The following is a 16,137-nucleotide window of genomic DNA, read 5'->3' as shown; positions in this document are numbered from 1 at the left end:
AGGACATATGTGTGGCAGCGGGCTGGGCTTCCCCTCCACCTTTGTCAGATTTTACAATCTGGAAGTGCCCACTCTGCAGGCAAAACTACTAGCGGTTTAATACGCTACAGCTCCCCTGGTGAGCTGCACTAATGGGACACATTCCACACAGACCGGCACCGCCGCTCTGTTTCCCTTCCCACTCTGTGCTTATGTATCACACACACACTGACCCGCACTCTTGCCGGCCAAATATTATTTCCCCACTCACAAGGGCTCCCCGGGTCCCCCCACCCCCTGGGGCTCATGCAGTGGATGCTTGAGCGCGACGGCGTTGACAATGGGTTCCCGTAGCGTAAGCTAGCTTACGCAATACGAGAGAACCTCTCGTAGAGAACGTCTCGGTTACCTACGTAACCTCGGTTCTCTCTAGATGAGGAACGCAGTATTGCGTAGCTGGCCGTGCTTCGCGTCACGAGCGATTTTCGCTTCATTCAATGAAAACCAGGGTTCCAGCCTACGAACTGCGCTTATATGCACCCTAGCCACGCCCATTCTGGCGGGCTTTGGGACAGTGAGCGCTGGCGCTCTCATTGGGCGCGAGTTCACGCAAGTTCGTCTATAGGCTGCAGCAGTTGCCGCAGAGCAACCAACGAGCTCGCTAGCTAGCCCGCTCAAGGTCTGCAGTTGCTGCACTGTGTTGACAAATGATACAAAATTAAGGATAATTTTTTGGCTTCAATATCTCAGAAAAGATGAATCTTTCCCGTAGCGTAAGCTAGCTTATGCAATACTCGTTCCCTCATCTAAAGAGAACCGAGGTTACGTAGGTAGCCGAGACGTTTTGTCTCACCAGGGGTGATGATCGGACTCACGTTTATCATCGATTTGGAGGTGGAGGGTCCGTCATGGTCTGGGGCGGTGTGTCACAGCATCATCGTACTGAGCTTGTTGTCATTGCAGGCAATCTCATGTGGTACCCCTCCTGCAGACTGATTGAGATACTGGATCTCAATACCATTGAGCATGTCTGAGACCTGTTGGATGTAAGGGTGAGGGTGAGGGCTTGGGCCATTCCCCCCAGAAATGTACGGGAACTTGCAAGAACTGGCAAATCTGGTTCAGTCCATGAGGAGGAGATGCACTGCAGTACTTAATGGAGCTGGTGGCTATATATATATATATATATAGAGAGAGAGAGAGAGAGAGAGAGAGAGAGAGAGAGAGAGAGAGAGAGAGAGAGAGAGAGAGAGAGAGAACATGCATAAGGGTCCATATACAGGATATATATATATTGATTAAAATGCAAGTTATTATGAAATGTTGCCAAGTTTCCATACCAATAAGTGATTGGGTACTAAATGCAATTTGTAATTATTGTTATTGTGAACTGAAGCTCTTTCAGTCAGCGTCAGTTCTTTCTATTCTGTGTCTTCCTCGTTCTTTACATTTTGTGTTAACTCATTTGTTGTCAACTGATCTAAATATTATAAATATCCTTGTTCCTCATTGTTCTGTTTTTTTATTCAATATTTGTAGCCAACAAAAAACATTTTGTAACCAGCTAAATAGCTGTTTTTTACACATCATCATGTAACATCATGCATAAGCCTGTTTTTAAAGGCACAAATACAACAATGATGTTTTGGGGTTTTTGTTCATCTTTATCATTAAATCATGAAAGCATTTTTATTATATAAATCATGTTTATTACATCCATTTGCATTAAAAAATATTGAATTATTTTGTATGTATTTATTAAACACATAAGCAAACATCTAATAAATATTAGGATAAGAAATTTGTTCGCAGACATTCTACATGTGATAAACACTTGACATGCAACCCTTTTATAAAAAGTACAGAGGCAAAATCATGGTACAGGGTGCAATGATGGTATCAGATGGTACCAGCTTTCTTTTTCCCTCTCTGTAGGTGTGTCTACAGGGCTGTGACGCATTTTAAATCATTAAAAGCTTCCTGCTCAGCAATTTAATGCACAGTATGTTGAAGAGCTGTTGGTTAAACCTGTCTAAGGTGAGTTTTTCTGTCTTACTCTTTATCATGTCATAATCTATATCCTCTTTTTATATGCATATTTATCCTCGATTGATCACAACTTTACACAGTTAAGCATTGGGCTATATTACTTATATTAATTGATTATAAATTATAAGACAACAGATAATAATGTTTAATTATGTAATGAACTATTCGAAGAACATTCAATCTATTCTCTACAACAACATGATAAAAGGCACCAATATATAATAATCAATTGCATCTATTTATCAATAAGCCTAATAATTAAATGTATATGTATTTGTTTTATCTGTTTTGTAACACTTTACAATAAGGCTGCAGTATATTAGTTAACAACATTAGTTAACATGAACAAACAATAAACAATACTTATTAGGTATTTATTCATCTTAGTTAATGTCAATTTAAACATATAGTAACACATTTTTTTCAATCAAAAGTTGTATTTGTTAGCATTAGTTAATGTGCAATGCATTTACATGAACAAACAATGAATAACAGTATTTTTTATTAACTAACATTAACAAGGCAAGACAAGTTTATTTGTATAGCACATTTCATACACAATGGCAATTCAATGCTCTTTACATAAAAATGATAAAAAAACAAATAAGATACATGAAAAATAATTTTAAAATCAATTAAGAACAAGAAATAAGAATAAATAGTAAAAATTTAATTAAAAAAGTTACAATTATTAAAATGAATAATAAAGAAAAATAGTACAGAAATAAAATGATGCAGTGCGATCAGTAAGTGCAGCACAGTGTTCAATGAATTCATGCACAGCTAAATAGATGTGTTTTCAGTCTGGATTGAATGTAGCTACTGTTGGGGCACACCTGACCTCTTCCGCAAGCTGGTTCCAACTGCAGGGGGCATAATAGCTAAACGCTGTCTCACCTTGTTTTGAGTGAACCTTTGATATTTCTATCTGACTTGATCCTAATGATCTTAGACGTCTGATATGTTTATATTCAACAAGTATAACTGCAATGTGTTTAGGTCCTAGGTCATTGAGTGATTTATAAACTGAGTAATAGAACTTTAAAATAAATTCTAAATGTAACTGGGATCTGAGGACTGGAGTAATATGCTCAGATATTTTGGTTCGGTGAGAATCCTGACAGCAGCATTTTGAATGAGCTGCAGATTTTTAATGGTCTTTTTGGGAATACTTGTGAGAAGTCCATTGCAGTGTGGACTCACTTCTGGTGATCTTCTTGACTGGATACAAAACATCTGATTCTCTCTATATATTTTTTTAGATGATAGTAGGCAGATTTATTTATTGATTTGATGTTACTACTGAAACAAAGGTCTGACTCCAAAATGACACCAAGATTCCTTTCTTGATTTTTTGTCTTAAGACCCGTGTAGTCAAGGTATGTGTTCATCTTGGGAATTTTGCCTTTGTTGCCAAATTCAATGGCCTGTGTCTTGTTCTTGTTTATCTAAAGGAAGATTTCTTGAGTTTTGGCACATCGAACAGTTAATTTCATCAATGCACTTGCACTTAGAGTCTGGGCTGTAATCATTTGTAATCATTTGGCTAGCTAAATCTGGGCGCCGTCTGCATAGCTATGGTATGCAATTTGGTTATTTTTCATAATTTGGCATAGTGGAGGCATATACAAGTTGAACATGAGCAGTGCAGGAATTGAGCCTTGTGGGACTCCACATGTCATGGATGTTCACTCAGATTCATAGTTCCTATGTTCACATAGTGACCCCTCCTTTCTAGATATGACCTCAACCAGCTGAGGACCATCCCAGTTTTCCAATCTGTCTAGGAGAATGTTGTAATCCACAGTGTCAAAAGCAGCACTAAGATCTAGTAATAACAGCACTGATATTTTGACTGAATCAGTATTTAGCCAAATATCGTTATGTATCCGTATGAGCGCCGTCTCTGTGCTGTAATGCGGTCGGAAACCAGACTGGAAATTGTCCAAGTAGCCATTCGAGTTTAAAAATTTGATCTGCTGTCAAACAACCTTTTCCATTATCTTGCCTATGAAAAGGAGACTTGAGATTGGTCTGTAGTTGTTTAATATAGTTATCCAGATTGCTCTTTTTTTAGAAGGGGCTTGACAACTGCTGTTTTCAGGGACTTAGGAAACAGGGAAAGGAATAAGGCATTGAATATTTCTAACAGATCTTTTTTCTAAACAGTTAAACACATTTTTGAAAATGTAGTAGGGAGTGTTTCAAGACATCAGGTGAATGTTTTAAGATGCTTTACAAAACTACTACCAGGGTATAGTTCAGATATAGTGACTTATTTCTGAAGTTTTTTTGGTGGGTGCTGTCTAACCTCAGTGCAACATGAGGACAAGCTGATCGCCTTTCTAATATCATTGATCTTCATCATGAAAAATTAAGCAATCTCTTTGCATTTGCTGTCAGAAAGCATTTCATGGGGAGCCTGTATTGGGGGGTTAGTCTCGCTACAGAAGCAAAAAGAGTGTGGGTGTTGTTTATATTGCTGTCGATGGGGCAGTGGTGGCTCAGTGGTTGAGGCTCAGGTTTACTGACCAGAAGGTCAGAGGTTCAAGCCCCAGCACCACCAAGATGCCACTGTTGGGCCCTTGAGCAAGGCACTTAACTCCAGGTTGCTCCGGGGATTGTCCCTGTAATAAGTGCACTGTAAGTTGCTTTGGATAAAAGCGTCTGCCAAATGCATAAATGTAAATGTATAATGACTGAGAAGAAGGTCTGAAAGCATGAAGGCTGTCTTTGTATATGTTATAGTGGTCTTCAAGTTTTATTTTCGCCACATTCGTTCTGCTTTCCTGCATTTTCTTTTCATGTGTTGTACTGCTATTGTGCCTCTCAATGGTGCTTTACACATGCCAGTAATCTTCCTGTTCTTTACATGAGCTATGTCATCAATACCATTTTTAACATTTGAGTTAAATTATCGAGGAGAACACCAACACAGTCTGTGGATATACTTGGTGTCATATATACAGCCTTCATAAATTGCACACTAGTATTCTCATACAGTATATGTACTACTTTTTGACAGAGACAGATCTAACTTGTGAGACAGGAGAAATCAATATATCAAAGAAAATACAGAAATGGTCAGATGGTGCTTCATCTTTAATAAGAGTGGAAGAAATGTTCAGACCCTTACTAACAAACAAACACTCTAAAAAGTAAAGTTTGGAGGGGCTGATTCATTGAGTTGCACTGCAGCTGTCATCTAAGTTTCAATTAGAAACAAAATTCAGATTGTTTGTGGTGATGGTCATTGACTAAAAATGATTTGTTCTTAAATGAGCAGATGTTTAAAGTGCTAACTTCACAGTATCTTTTTTGGCCCCACTGCAATCTTTGATTTACGTCTAATAGGCAGCAGAGATAGGTTTGCCATACATCTTGAGAAGGCCATAGTCTTTCTATCACTTGACTGAACAGATATAGAGAAAGTTACATGCACACTGGGTTTTCACTTGTTCTGTGCACATTTGTGAATGTGACTGCTACCATAGCAGGGACCCGACACACATCACTGAGAGCTGATATCAGTTGTTTGTTGTTCAGTAAGAGCAGAAGAAGGACAATGTGTGCCCTGGCATTGTAGCGGTTGCTGAACAGCTCTCTCAGAGGAAGGGGCAGGGTGAGCTAGAGGGGCCCATCGTTTTTTGGTTGGTATCTGGGACAAACAGCAATGGAGTGGAGAGCTTTCTACCAGCATACACTAGTTCCTACATTTTCTCTTAGAATCTCAGAAGTGGGGATGTTGGCAAGAAGGAGAAAGCGTGTGGTGAGAGGGGCTTTTGCTCTGGGGTTTCTGGAGGCTGAATTATGTTAGACTCTCGTGGGTGACGCAAGGTCACGCAAGGAATACACTCAATGTCTTTTAATTAGACCAGAAGGTAATTCCACAAAAAATACAAAAAGTTAATCCAAACTGAAAACTCTCCCAAAAAGTCAATAGGGAAAAATATAAAATAGTTACCAAAAGGTTATGCAAAAAATCAAAACAAAGTTTAGAAACCTCCAAGGGTAACAGAGTGTCCTCAAAACAACAGAAGCCTAGAGGTCTCAACATAACAAACACTGAGCAAAGAACAGAGAAACAGAGCAACTTAAATACACTCACAAAAAATGAGGCACAGGTGAAAACAATAACACATGATACAAAGGTGGGAAACTGAAATAAAATGCAATGAGGGCCTCTAGTGGCCAAAACTAGTCCATAAACCTAACAGTCTCCCTTCATTTTGTCCAGGAAATCATCCTTGGGTCCTGTATATTGAAGCAGTTCTAAGTCATTACAGTATTATGCTCTGTGGGCGGGCTCTGCCTGGATTTTTTCCCTGAGCAGTGGATGTTGTGGCTGCACTGTGTTATTGAGGATTTTGTCAATCAAATGTCCATCCAGGTGCTGAAGTGCGATTCTGTGGTCATAATGACACACTAGTGTTGTTTGTGTGCATCCAAGTTGAGTGGATTCGTGCAAGATGCAGATGGATGAAGGAGGGAGAAGATATTGTCCTTTTGTACCAAGTTTGTTTAGATTTAGAACCCCGAACACCTCCCATTCTTTGAGAAAAGGCCAATGAGAATTGGCAAGTGGAATTTGCATGCCACTCCCTGGATATACAGTATGGGTATAAAAGCCCACTTAATTCAGATTTATTCTTCAGAACCGAGCGGTTGTACTATCAGCAAGCTGAATACTACTGCTTTCCAGTCACCTCTTAAGAAGTGTATGCTGTTGAATATAAGGTGCATTTCCAGCTGCTTTCTCTCCTTCTGCACAACGAGTGCAGATTTCACCTCTGGGAAGTTCGACAGCACTAAAAGAATGTATACTCCTGCTAAAGAGTATATATTCTCTATTAGAGCACACACATTGGCGTTGAGCGTCTTTTTAAAGATGCATCTTTATAAAGATGCCTTTCCGTCTTTGTGTGATTCCTGGATGCTGTCGTTATCTCCCCGCTTCCGACAGCGATCACACTGAGGCAGTGTTTGTGGATGGTTCATGTTCTCATTGCGATAATATGACCATGGCAACGTTGCGGTCACAGCTTTCCTTCTGCAGGAAAGCCACTCTAGCTGCCCCCAGCGCTGCACCTTCAACCCATGAATATGAGGCCAGCCCGGCTGGCGCTAGAGGCGATTTGGGGAGTTCAATGGGCGTGGTCTTGCCGGGTAATTCCCAGCGGACCTCCCATTCCCCAGCACGCTCGTTTGCTCCCGTCCAGTTCCGAAATGAGACCAGCTGCCTCACAGCCAGCATGTTCAGCTGTTGTGGCTTTTTTCTATAGGGACCCCTGGTGTCACTACATCGACACAACGTCGAGTGAGTGACAGAAGGGGAAGGTCATGGTTACAGTCATAACCTCCATTCCCTGATGGAGGGAACGAGACGTGGTGTCCCTCTTGCCACAACACTGTACTAGCAGCTGAAATGTCTGGACCTTGTCTCATCTCCTCAGCACAAAATCTGAATGGACTGGCATTCCAGCACCTTTTATACCCGTATGTCCTGGGGAGTTGCATGCAAATTCATCTCGCTAATTCTCATTGGCCTTTTCTCAAAGAATGGGAGGTGTTCGGGGCTCTTAAGAGCAACCCGTATCATTCCCTCAATCAGGGAACCATGATGTTCTCTTTGACTCCAGAAAATATTTAAGTTATCAATGTAGCTCAGTCCACTCATGTGGCAGTTTTCGTGTTTAGACTGAGAAACAAAGAGAATATATTTGTTCCTTGGGCTGGGAGTGGTGCACTGATGAAGGACTGAATTTTCAATCTTCCAAGGGTTTCAAAGTGTTCATTGAAATCCCTCTTAAGGTGTTCTGACTGCTCCTGCTGAATATAAATTTTCCCCACATGTAAAATAACCCGATTTACATTCTTATGATTCAACAGAATGTTCTGAAGTTCCTTATTTACATCAGAAACCATTGCTCGAGGAAGGCAGCAAGTAGTAGAAGAGTCACCCACTATCAGAGTGCTGGGCATGGCTGTAATCTCAGCAGAGTGCCATGTTAGATGTTGACTGATGTGATCTTTGTCTGATCATGCTTAGGGTTTCTTCATCCACATTCATTAGTGTTTAAAATCTATTTTCAAGATGTATCAATCGGGGGTATTGGGAGCACTTTGGGGTAAAGCTCCCTGTTTATGCCATCTATTTGTGCTATATTTTTCACCTGCTACGTTTGGCTCTTGTACTGCAGTTTTTTTCATAGGCACCTGTTTTGCCTGTCGAGGAATGTTAGATTTAAAGGACTCAACATTGGCTGAGGGGGTCCATGGTGATGATCTCCTGTATGCTCCTTCGGGGATGGCAGTCCCACAACTAACTTTATTGTCTGTGGCAGTTTGAGCAGCAAGTGGAGTTTCATCTGAAAAGAGGCATTTTCTTTCTCGTCTGTCTGTGTGAAGGCAGCTGTGTCCAGTTTCAGGAATGTAAACTGCCGGCAGTAGGAGACTGGAAGACTGCTTTGACAGAAAATCCACTTTTTGTAGTAATATTTTATTTCCTAAAGTCTCTGGTTTTAGTGTTGGTGCCAAATTAGGTCCTTTGAGCACTGTGCTGAACAGCTGATATGGAAATAAAAGGTTAAACTACAAAGTAAGCTAGCAAAGCATGGAGCAGTAAGCAAAAGCGTCCGAACACTAGCGAAGCAGGAAGTCAGAGATTAATAAATTACGTAAAAAATACAAAAATCTAATGCATTAACTAATGTTAACGAATGGAACCTTATTGTAGTGTTACCATTTGGATATTTTATATATTCTTTTTATCCTAATGATTTTAATAAGGGGACATCATTCTGGTTTTATCTCTGGCTATCTATCTAGTTTTCATCAGAATGTTTCCAGTTACACAACATCTGCTGGTATTCACAATCATTTCAGTCCTTTCACTGAGTAAGTTCTTATTTACCATATGAGACAAAGTCCATGGACATATACAAGTCTTTCAATGTTTCAATTATCTTTCTTCTTCCTTAACAGCCAGGGCACAGACTATAACATTAGGTAATTGTAGACCTGTGAATTCATAATCAATAAAAAAAAATCATTGTGAGTGTGCAAAAATGTTCCTGAGAAATCATTAACAGCATTTGTATTTGTGTCCATTCTTTCAGGTACAACAACAGTGGCAAACAGCATTACGAGTGATGGAAACTTTACTACTACAACCAGTATGTTACTGTATATCTTACCCAGAATCAGACAGAAAAACAAAATCTTGCTAAAATAGTAATTAACTCAACCTATGCTTTTTAATGTACTTGATGGATGTGTATTAGAATATAATTCGGTCTTTTTGTTTAGCAGCCACTCCACAAACATCTACTAACCCAGGTAATTACAGACCTGTGCATTGATAATTTATACTACAACAACCAGTATGTTACTGTAGCTGTGCCTCATTTCGAAGGCTGCTTGGTTGGACGCGTCCTTTGAAGGCTGCAGTATACCGAGCGTCCTCCTTTGAACAAGTCTCGTTTAAACGAGACTGACTTCGTAGGACAAACGGAATGTAACATGGTTGCTATGACAGCATGCTACTCTTGAACTGACGCAAGGACTTTGAATGAGAAGGGAACAAAGTCCCTCTGGAAGGGAATGCATGAGGTTAAATTTAGGAGAGTTATAATGATGTAGCCAGAAAATAAAATAGATTTTACAGGTGTACTTCTAGTCCAATACTTTATTTAAATTATATATATAAGGGGGTTAAGGGAAAGGAGGAGGCGTGAACTGGCTTAATAATATAAATTATATTTAATTAAATAAAAAGACACACATAAACACATACAGGGCATCTGCATGTAATTCTCTCTCCCTCGTGCGCCCCATCAGGCTGATTGGGGACCAGGCATGCATCATTTCAGCCTGGTATTACCCTCCTCTGCTCTATAAACTTCCAGGCATTGCCTCAGGCCGGGGAGCCCCTGGCATGACGTATACACCCCCCCCCCCCCTTCCATGGGGAGGGGCATGCCATGCGCCCAGTCTGCCGTCTGCTCATCCCCGCCTTCCTCGACCTGGGAGGAGACAGGAGGAGAAAAACAAGAAAAAACTAAATAGGTGAGGGAAAGGCCAAAACGGTGCGACAGAGAGAGATTCAGCTCACTCACCAGTTCTCTGATGTGCCGTCGATTGTCCCCGATCATTCCTCCCACTCTCAGGTGGACGACAGCCGCTCCTCCCCGGGCGGACCGGAGTCAAACCACTGACCCCCAGCAGATAGAACACCCTCCGCTTTTCTGCTGGCACTTTGGAAAACTCCTCCTCCCCTGGCAGTGTCCCTACCACTCCAGGCGGTCAGGGAGTCACTTCCCTCCTCCACTCGCAGATAGCGGTCTTCTCTCGAACCCTCCATGTTTCTGGGGGACGGCAGGGCACTCCTCGGCCCCTGGCTGCGGCTCAATCGCTCCAGGCAGTCAGGGAGTCAAGACCCCACTCGTCCCACCAACGGTGGTCGTTCCCCTCGTCCGGGCAGTCAGGCTACTCCATCACCCAGTGGATGGCAGCGGTGCTAGCCTGGGTGGACGGCAGTGTCGTGGACTCTGCAACGGCCATCCCTCCTCCTTCCCGGGTTTTCGGCACCAATGTAAGAGGTTAAGGGAAAGGAGGAGGCGAGAACCGGCTTAATAATATAAATTATATTTAATTTAATAAAAAGACACATATGAACACATACAAGGCAGCTGCCTGTAATTTTCGCTCTCACGAACTGTCGTCACTGCCGCCTTTATCCGTCGCGTGCCCCATCAGGCCAATTGGGGACCGGACATGCATCATTCCAGCCCGGCCCCACCCTCCTCCGCTCTATTAATATAATTATACATATTATTTACTCTGCACCCATCTACTGAGTTACTTCAACTTGGCAATTAACATTCCATGCGTTTAAACATCATATGTTTATAAGGTCACATTCAAAGTCTATATTCAATGTTTCCTTCTCGCTTTTCTGAAACGAGACAGTCTCGATGACGTACGTGGCCAACAAATGCAACCTCCGAAGGACGTAGCCTTCCAAACGAGACACAGCCTTTATATCATTCCCAGAATCAGACAGAAAAACAGAATCTTGCTCAAGTAGTAATTAACGCAAACTGTGATTTTTAATGTACTTGATGGAAATGTTTTAGAATATAATTCTGTCTTTTTGTTTAGCACCCATTCCACAAACATCTGCTAACCCAGGTAATTACAGACCTGTGAATTCTCAATTCTCAATTCTTACCACAAAAACCAGTATGTTACTGTGGCTGTGTCTCGTTTCGAAGGCTGCATGCTAGATTGGATGCGTCCTTTGAAGGCTGCAGTATACAGAGCATCCTACTTTAAACAGGTCTTATTTAAACGATACGGCCTTCGTAGCATTTCAAATGGAAATGGGACGTAGCATGGTTGCTATTACAGCATGCTACTCTTTAACTGGTGCAAGGACTTTGAATGAGAAGTGAACAAAGTCCCTCTGGAAGGGAATGCATGAGGTTAAATTTATACGACCAAGGTTAAATGACCAAGGTTGTCTGTATTCAAAGATTATTGACTGTGGTATATTTTAATAAATAATCTCATCCTTGTTTCTAAAAGATTTCGCTTCAAAGCTGTATCTAAATACATGTGATATTATATTCAATAGGCCATAAGAATAATATCACTCCAATAAGTGAATTAATCATAATTCACTTATTAAAGCTAATTACTTACAGTAGAAATTGTGAGTGAATACAATGAAACATTGTATTACGATTTTAATGGTGGAGAATTTAGTCAGACAAATAATCTAGTTATTTGTCATTTATCTCATTTATAATGTTTGTCGAATACTGACTAATTCCATTATACATTTCATTACCTAATAATGTACAATAAGGATAGTTTAATTTAGTTCATAGCTCACATATTTCCAGACCCTAAATTCCCTTCTAAATTTAGCATACCAAATACCCTTACATATAATGGTGTGAGAATGAGGGCACTTTAAAGTACCCTTCTAAATGTAGCATAACAAATATCCTACAACATCATATTTACGGGCAAATTGGAGTTATTTTTTTTTAGACATTTCCGTTGAAGCAAAGAGTTGTAGGTTGTGAGTGCCCATGAAGTATACACCTCATGCATCCTCTGAATTCCCATGAAAGAAGGTCGCATTCGAAGGCTGCATTCGAAGTGTCCTACTCGCTTTTCTGAATCAAGACAGCCTCGATGACGTATGCGGCCAACAAATGTGACCTCCGGAGGACACAATCTTCCAAACTAGACACAGCCTTTATATCATTCCCAGAATCACAAAGAAAAACTGAATCTTGCTCTAGTAGAAATTAATGCAACCTGTGCTTTTTATGTACCTAAAGGAAGTGTTTTATAATATAATACTATCTTTTTGTTTAGCAGCCACTCCACAAACATCCGCTAACCCAGGTAATTGTAGACCTGTGAATTAATAACAGATTTATTGTGTTAAGTGTGCAAACATTTTCCTGAGAAATCATTAACAGCATTTGTATTTGTGTCCATTCTTTCAGGTACAACAACAGTGGCAAGCAACATTACGAGTGATGGAAACTTAACTACTACAACCAGTATGTTACTGTATATCTTACCCAGAATCAGACAGAAAAACTAAATCTTGCTCAAATAGTAATTAACTCAACCTGTGCTTTTTAATGTACCTAAAGGAAGTGTTTTATAATATTATAATGTCATTTTGTTTAGCAGCCAATCCACAAACCTCTGCTAACCCAGGTAATCACAGACCTGTGCACTGATAATTCATACTACAACAACCAGTACGTTAATGTGGCTGTGACTGGTTTCGAAGGCTGCATGCTTGGTTGGACGCGTCCTTTGAAGGCTGCAGTATACCGAGCGTCCTACTTTGAACAAGTCTCGTTTAAACAAGACGGACTTCGTAGGACAAACGGAATGTAACATGGTTGCTTTGACAGCACGCTACTCTTTAAATGACTCAAGGATTTTGAATGAGAAGGGAACAAAGTCCCTCTGGAAGGGAATGCATGAGGTTAAATTTAGGAGAGTTATAATGATGTAGCCAGAAAAGAAAATAGATTTTACAGGTGTACTTTTAGTCCAATACTTTATTTAAATTATTTATTGTAAGGGGGTTAAAGGGAAAGGAGGAGGCGAGAACCGGCTTAATAACAAAAATCATATTTCATTAAATAAAAAGACACATATGAACACATACAAGGCAGCTGCCTGTAATTCTCTCTCTCTCGAACTGTCGTCACCGGCCTCCTTTTTCCCTCACATGCCCCATCAGGCCGATTGGGGACCGGGCGTGCATCATTCCAGCCCGGCCCCACCCTCCTCTGCTCTACATATATTAATATAATGATACATATTATATATCTGCACCATCTACTGACGTATTTCAACTTGGGAATTAACATTCCTTGCATTTAAACATCATATTTACGGGCAAATTGGCGTAATTTTTTTATTCAACATTTCCGTTGAAGCAAACAATTGTGGGTTGTGATTGCCCATGAAGTAAACTCCTGTATCCTCTGAATTCCCGTGAAAGAAGGTCGCATTCGAAGGCTGCATTCAAAGTGTCCTACTCTCTTTTCTGAAACGAGACAGTCTCGATGACGTATGCGGCCGACAAATGCGACCTCCGGAGGACGCAGCCTTCCAAACGAAACACAGCCTGTCTATCATTCCCAGAATCACAAAGAAAAACAGAATCTTGCTCAAGTAGTAATTAACGCAACCTGTGCTTTTTATGTACTTAAAGGAAGTGTTTTAGAATATAATTCTGTCTTTTTGTTTAGCACCCATTACACAAACATCTGCTCACCTAGGTAATTGTAGACCTGTGAATTCATAACAGATTTTTTATGTGAAGTGAGCAAACTTTTTCCTGAGAAATCATTAACAGCATTTGTATTTGTGTCCATTCTTTCAGGTACAACCTCAGCGGCAAACAGCATTACGAGTGATGGAAACTTTACTACTACAACCAGTATGTTTATATATATCATTCCCAGAATCAGACAGAAAAACAGAATCTTGCTCAAGTAGTAATTAACTCAACCTATGCTTTTTAATGTAATTAACGGAAGTATTTTACAATATAAAACTGTCTTTTTGTTTATCAGCCATTCCACAAACATCTGCTAACCCAGGTAATTACAGACCTGTGAATTCTCAATTCTTACCACAAAAACCAGTATGTTACTGTGGCTGTGTCTCGTTTCGAAGGCTGCATGCTAGATTGGATGCGTCCTTTGAAGGCTGCAGTATACAGAGCATCCTACTTTAAACAGGTCTTGTTTAAACGATACGGCCTTCGTAGCATTTCAAATGGAAATGGGACGTAGCATGGTTGCTATTACAGCATGCTACTCTTTAACTGGTGCAAGGACTTTGAATGAGAAGTGAACAAAGTCCCTCTGGAAGGGAATGCATGAGGTTAAATTTATACGACCAAGGTTAAATGACCAAGGTTGTCTGTATTCAAAGATTATTGACTGTGGTATATTTTGATAAATAATCTCATCCTTGTTTCTAAAAGATTTTGCTTCAAAGCTGTATCTAAATACATGTGATATTATATTCAATAGGCCATAAGAATAATATCACTCCAATAAGTGAATTAATCATAATTCACTTATTAAAGCTAATTACTTACAGTAGAAATTGTGAGTGAATACAATGAAACATTGTATTACGATTTTAATGGTGGAGAATTTAGTCAGACAAATAATCTAGTTATTTGTCATTTATCTCATTTATAATGTTTGTCGAATACGACTAATTCCATTATACATTTCATTACCTAATAATGTACAATAAGGATAGTTTAATTTAGTTCATAGCTCACATATTTCGAGACCCTAAATTCCCTTCTAAATTTAGCATACCAAATACCTTACATATAATGGTGTGAGAATGAGGGCACTTTAAAGTACCCTTCTAAATGTAGCATAACAAATATCCTACAACATCATATTTACGGGCAAATTGGAGTTATTTTTTTTTAGACATTTCCGTTGAAGCAAAGAGTTGTAGGTTGTGAGTGCCCATGAAGTATACACCTCATGCATCCTCTGAATTCCCATGAAAGAAGGTCGCATTCGAAGTGTCCTACTCGCTTTTCTGAATCAAGACAGCCTCGATGACGTATGCGGCCAACAAATGTGACCTCCGGAGGACACAATCTTCCAAACTAGACACAGCCTTTATATCATTCCCAGAATCACAAAGAAAAACTGAATCTTGCTCTAGTAGATATTAATGCAACCTGTGCTTTTTATGTACCTAAAGGAAGTGTTTTATAATATAATACTATCTTTTTGTTTAGCAGCCACTCCACAAACATCCACTAACCCAGGTAATTGTAGACCTGTGAATTAATAACAGATTTATTGTGTTAAGTGTGCAAACATTTTCCTGAGAAATCATTAACCGCATTTGTATTTGTGTCCATTCTTTCAGGTACCACCTCAGCGGCAAGCAGCATTACAAGTGATGGAAGCTTAACTACTACAACCAGTATGTTTATATATATCATTCCCAGAATCAGACAGAAAAACAAAATCTTGCTCAAATAGTAATTAAAGCAACCTGTGGTTTTTAATGTATTTGATGGAAGTGTTTTATAATATTATAATGTCATTTTGTTTGGCAGCCACTCCACAAACATCTACTAACCCAGGTAATCACAGACCTGTGCATTGATAATTCATACTACAACAACCAGTACGTTAATGTGGCTGTGACTGGTTTCGAAGGCTGCATGCTTGGTTGGACGCATCCTTTGAAGGCTGCAGTATACCGAGCATCCTCCTTTGAACAAGTCTCGTTTAAACAAGACGGCCATCGTAGGACAAACAGAATGTAACATGGTTGCTATTACAGAATGCTACACTTTAACTGACGCAAGGACTTTGAATGAGAAGGGAACAAAGTCCCTCTGGAAGGGAATGCATGAGGTAAAATTTAGGAGAGTTATTATGACATAGACAGAAAAGAAAATTTATTTTACAGGTGTACTTTTAGTCCAATACTTTATTTTAATTATATATTCTAAGGGGGTTAAGGGAAAGGAGGAGGCGAGAACCGGCTTAATAACAAAAATCA

General features: G+C 39.9%; 1 protein-coding gene across 50 annotated transcripts in view; it reads left to right on the top strand.

The window, feature by feature from the left end:
• LOC127627216 (mucin-5AC-like) overlaps window positions 1–16,137 on the top strand; it is a 99,727-nt gene that overhangs the window by 61,776 nt on the left and 21,814 nt on the right. For 32 of the 50 annotated variants that reach the window (XM_052103534.1, XM_052103533.1, XM_052103532.1 and 29 more), the window contains exons 14-21: window positions 12,555–12,611; window positions 12,745–12,774; window positions 13,827–13,856; window positions 13,961–14,017; window positions 14,154–14,180; window positions 15,359–15,388; window positions 15,493–15,549; window positions 15,686–15,712. In XM_052103534.1, coding sequence (XP_051959494.1) covers window positions 12,555–12,611; window positions 12,745–12,774; window positions 13,827–13,856; window positions 13,961–14,017; window positions 14,154–14,180; window positions 15,359–15,388; window positions 15,493–15,549; window positions 15,686–15,712 — 315 coding nt within the window. Of the gene's footprint in view, window positions 1–9,336; window positions 9,367–12,554; window positions 12,612–12,744; window positions 12,775–13,826; window positions 13,857–13,960; window positions 14,018–14,153; window positions 14,181–15,358; window positions 15,389–15,492; window positions 15,550–15,685; window positions 15,713–16,137 lie in introns of all 50 variants that reach the window. The other 18 variants (XM_052103550.1, XM_052103547.1, XM_052103546.1 and 15 more) reach the window with 6 other exon arrangements.

Source organism: Xyrauchen texanus, chromosome 33 (genome assembly GCF_025860055.1).
Source record: "Xyrauchen texanus isolate HMW12.3.18 chromosome 33, RBS_HiC_50CHRs, whole genome shotgun sequence".
Taxonomy (NCBI): Eukaryota; Metazoa; Chordata; class Actinopteri; order Cypriniformes; family Catostomidae; genus Xyrauchen; species Xyrauchen texanus.
This window is presented reverse-complemented; position numbering and strand designations above follow the sequence as displayed.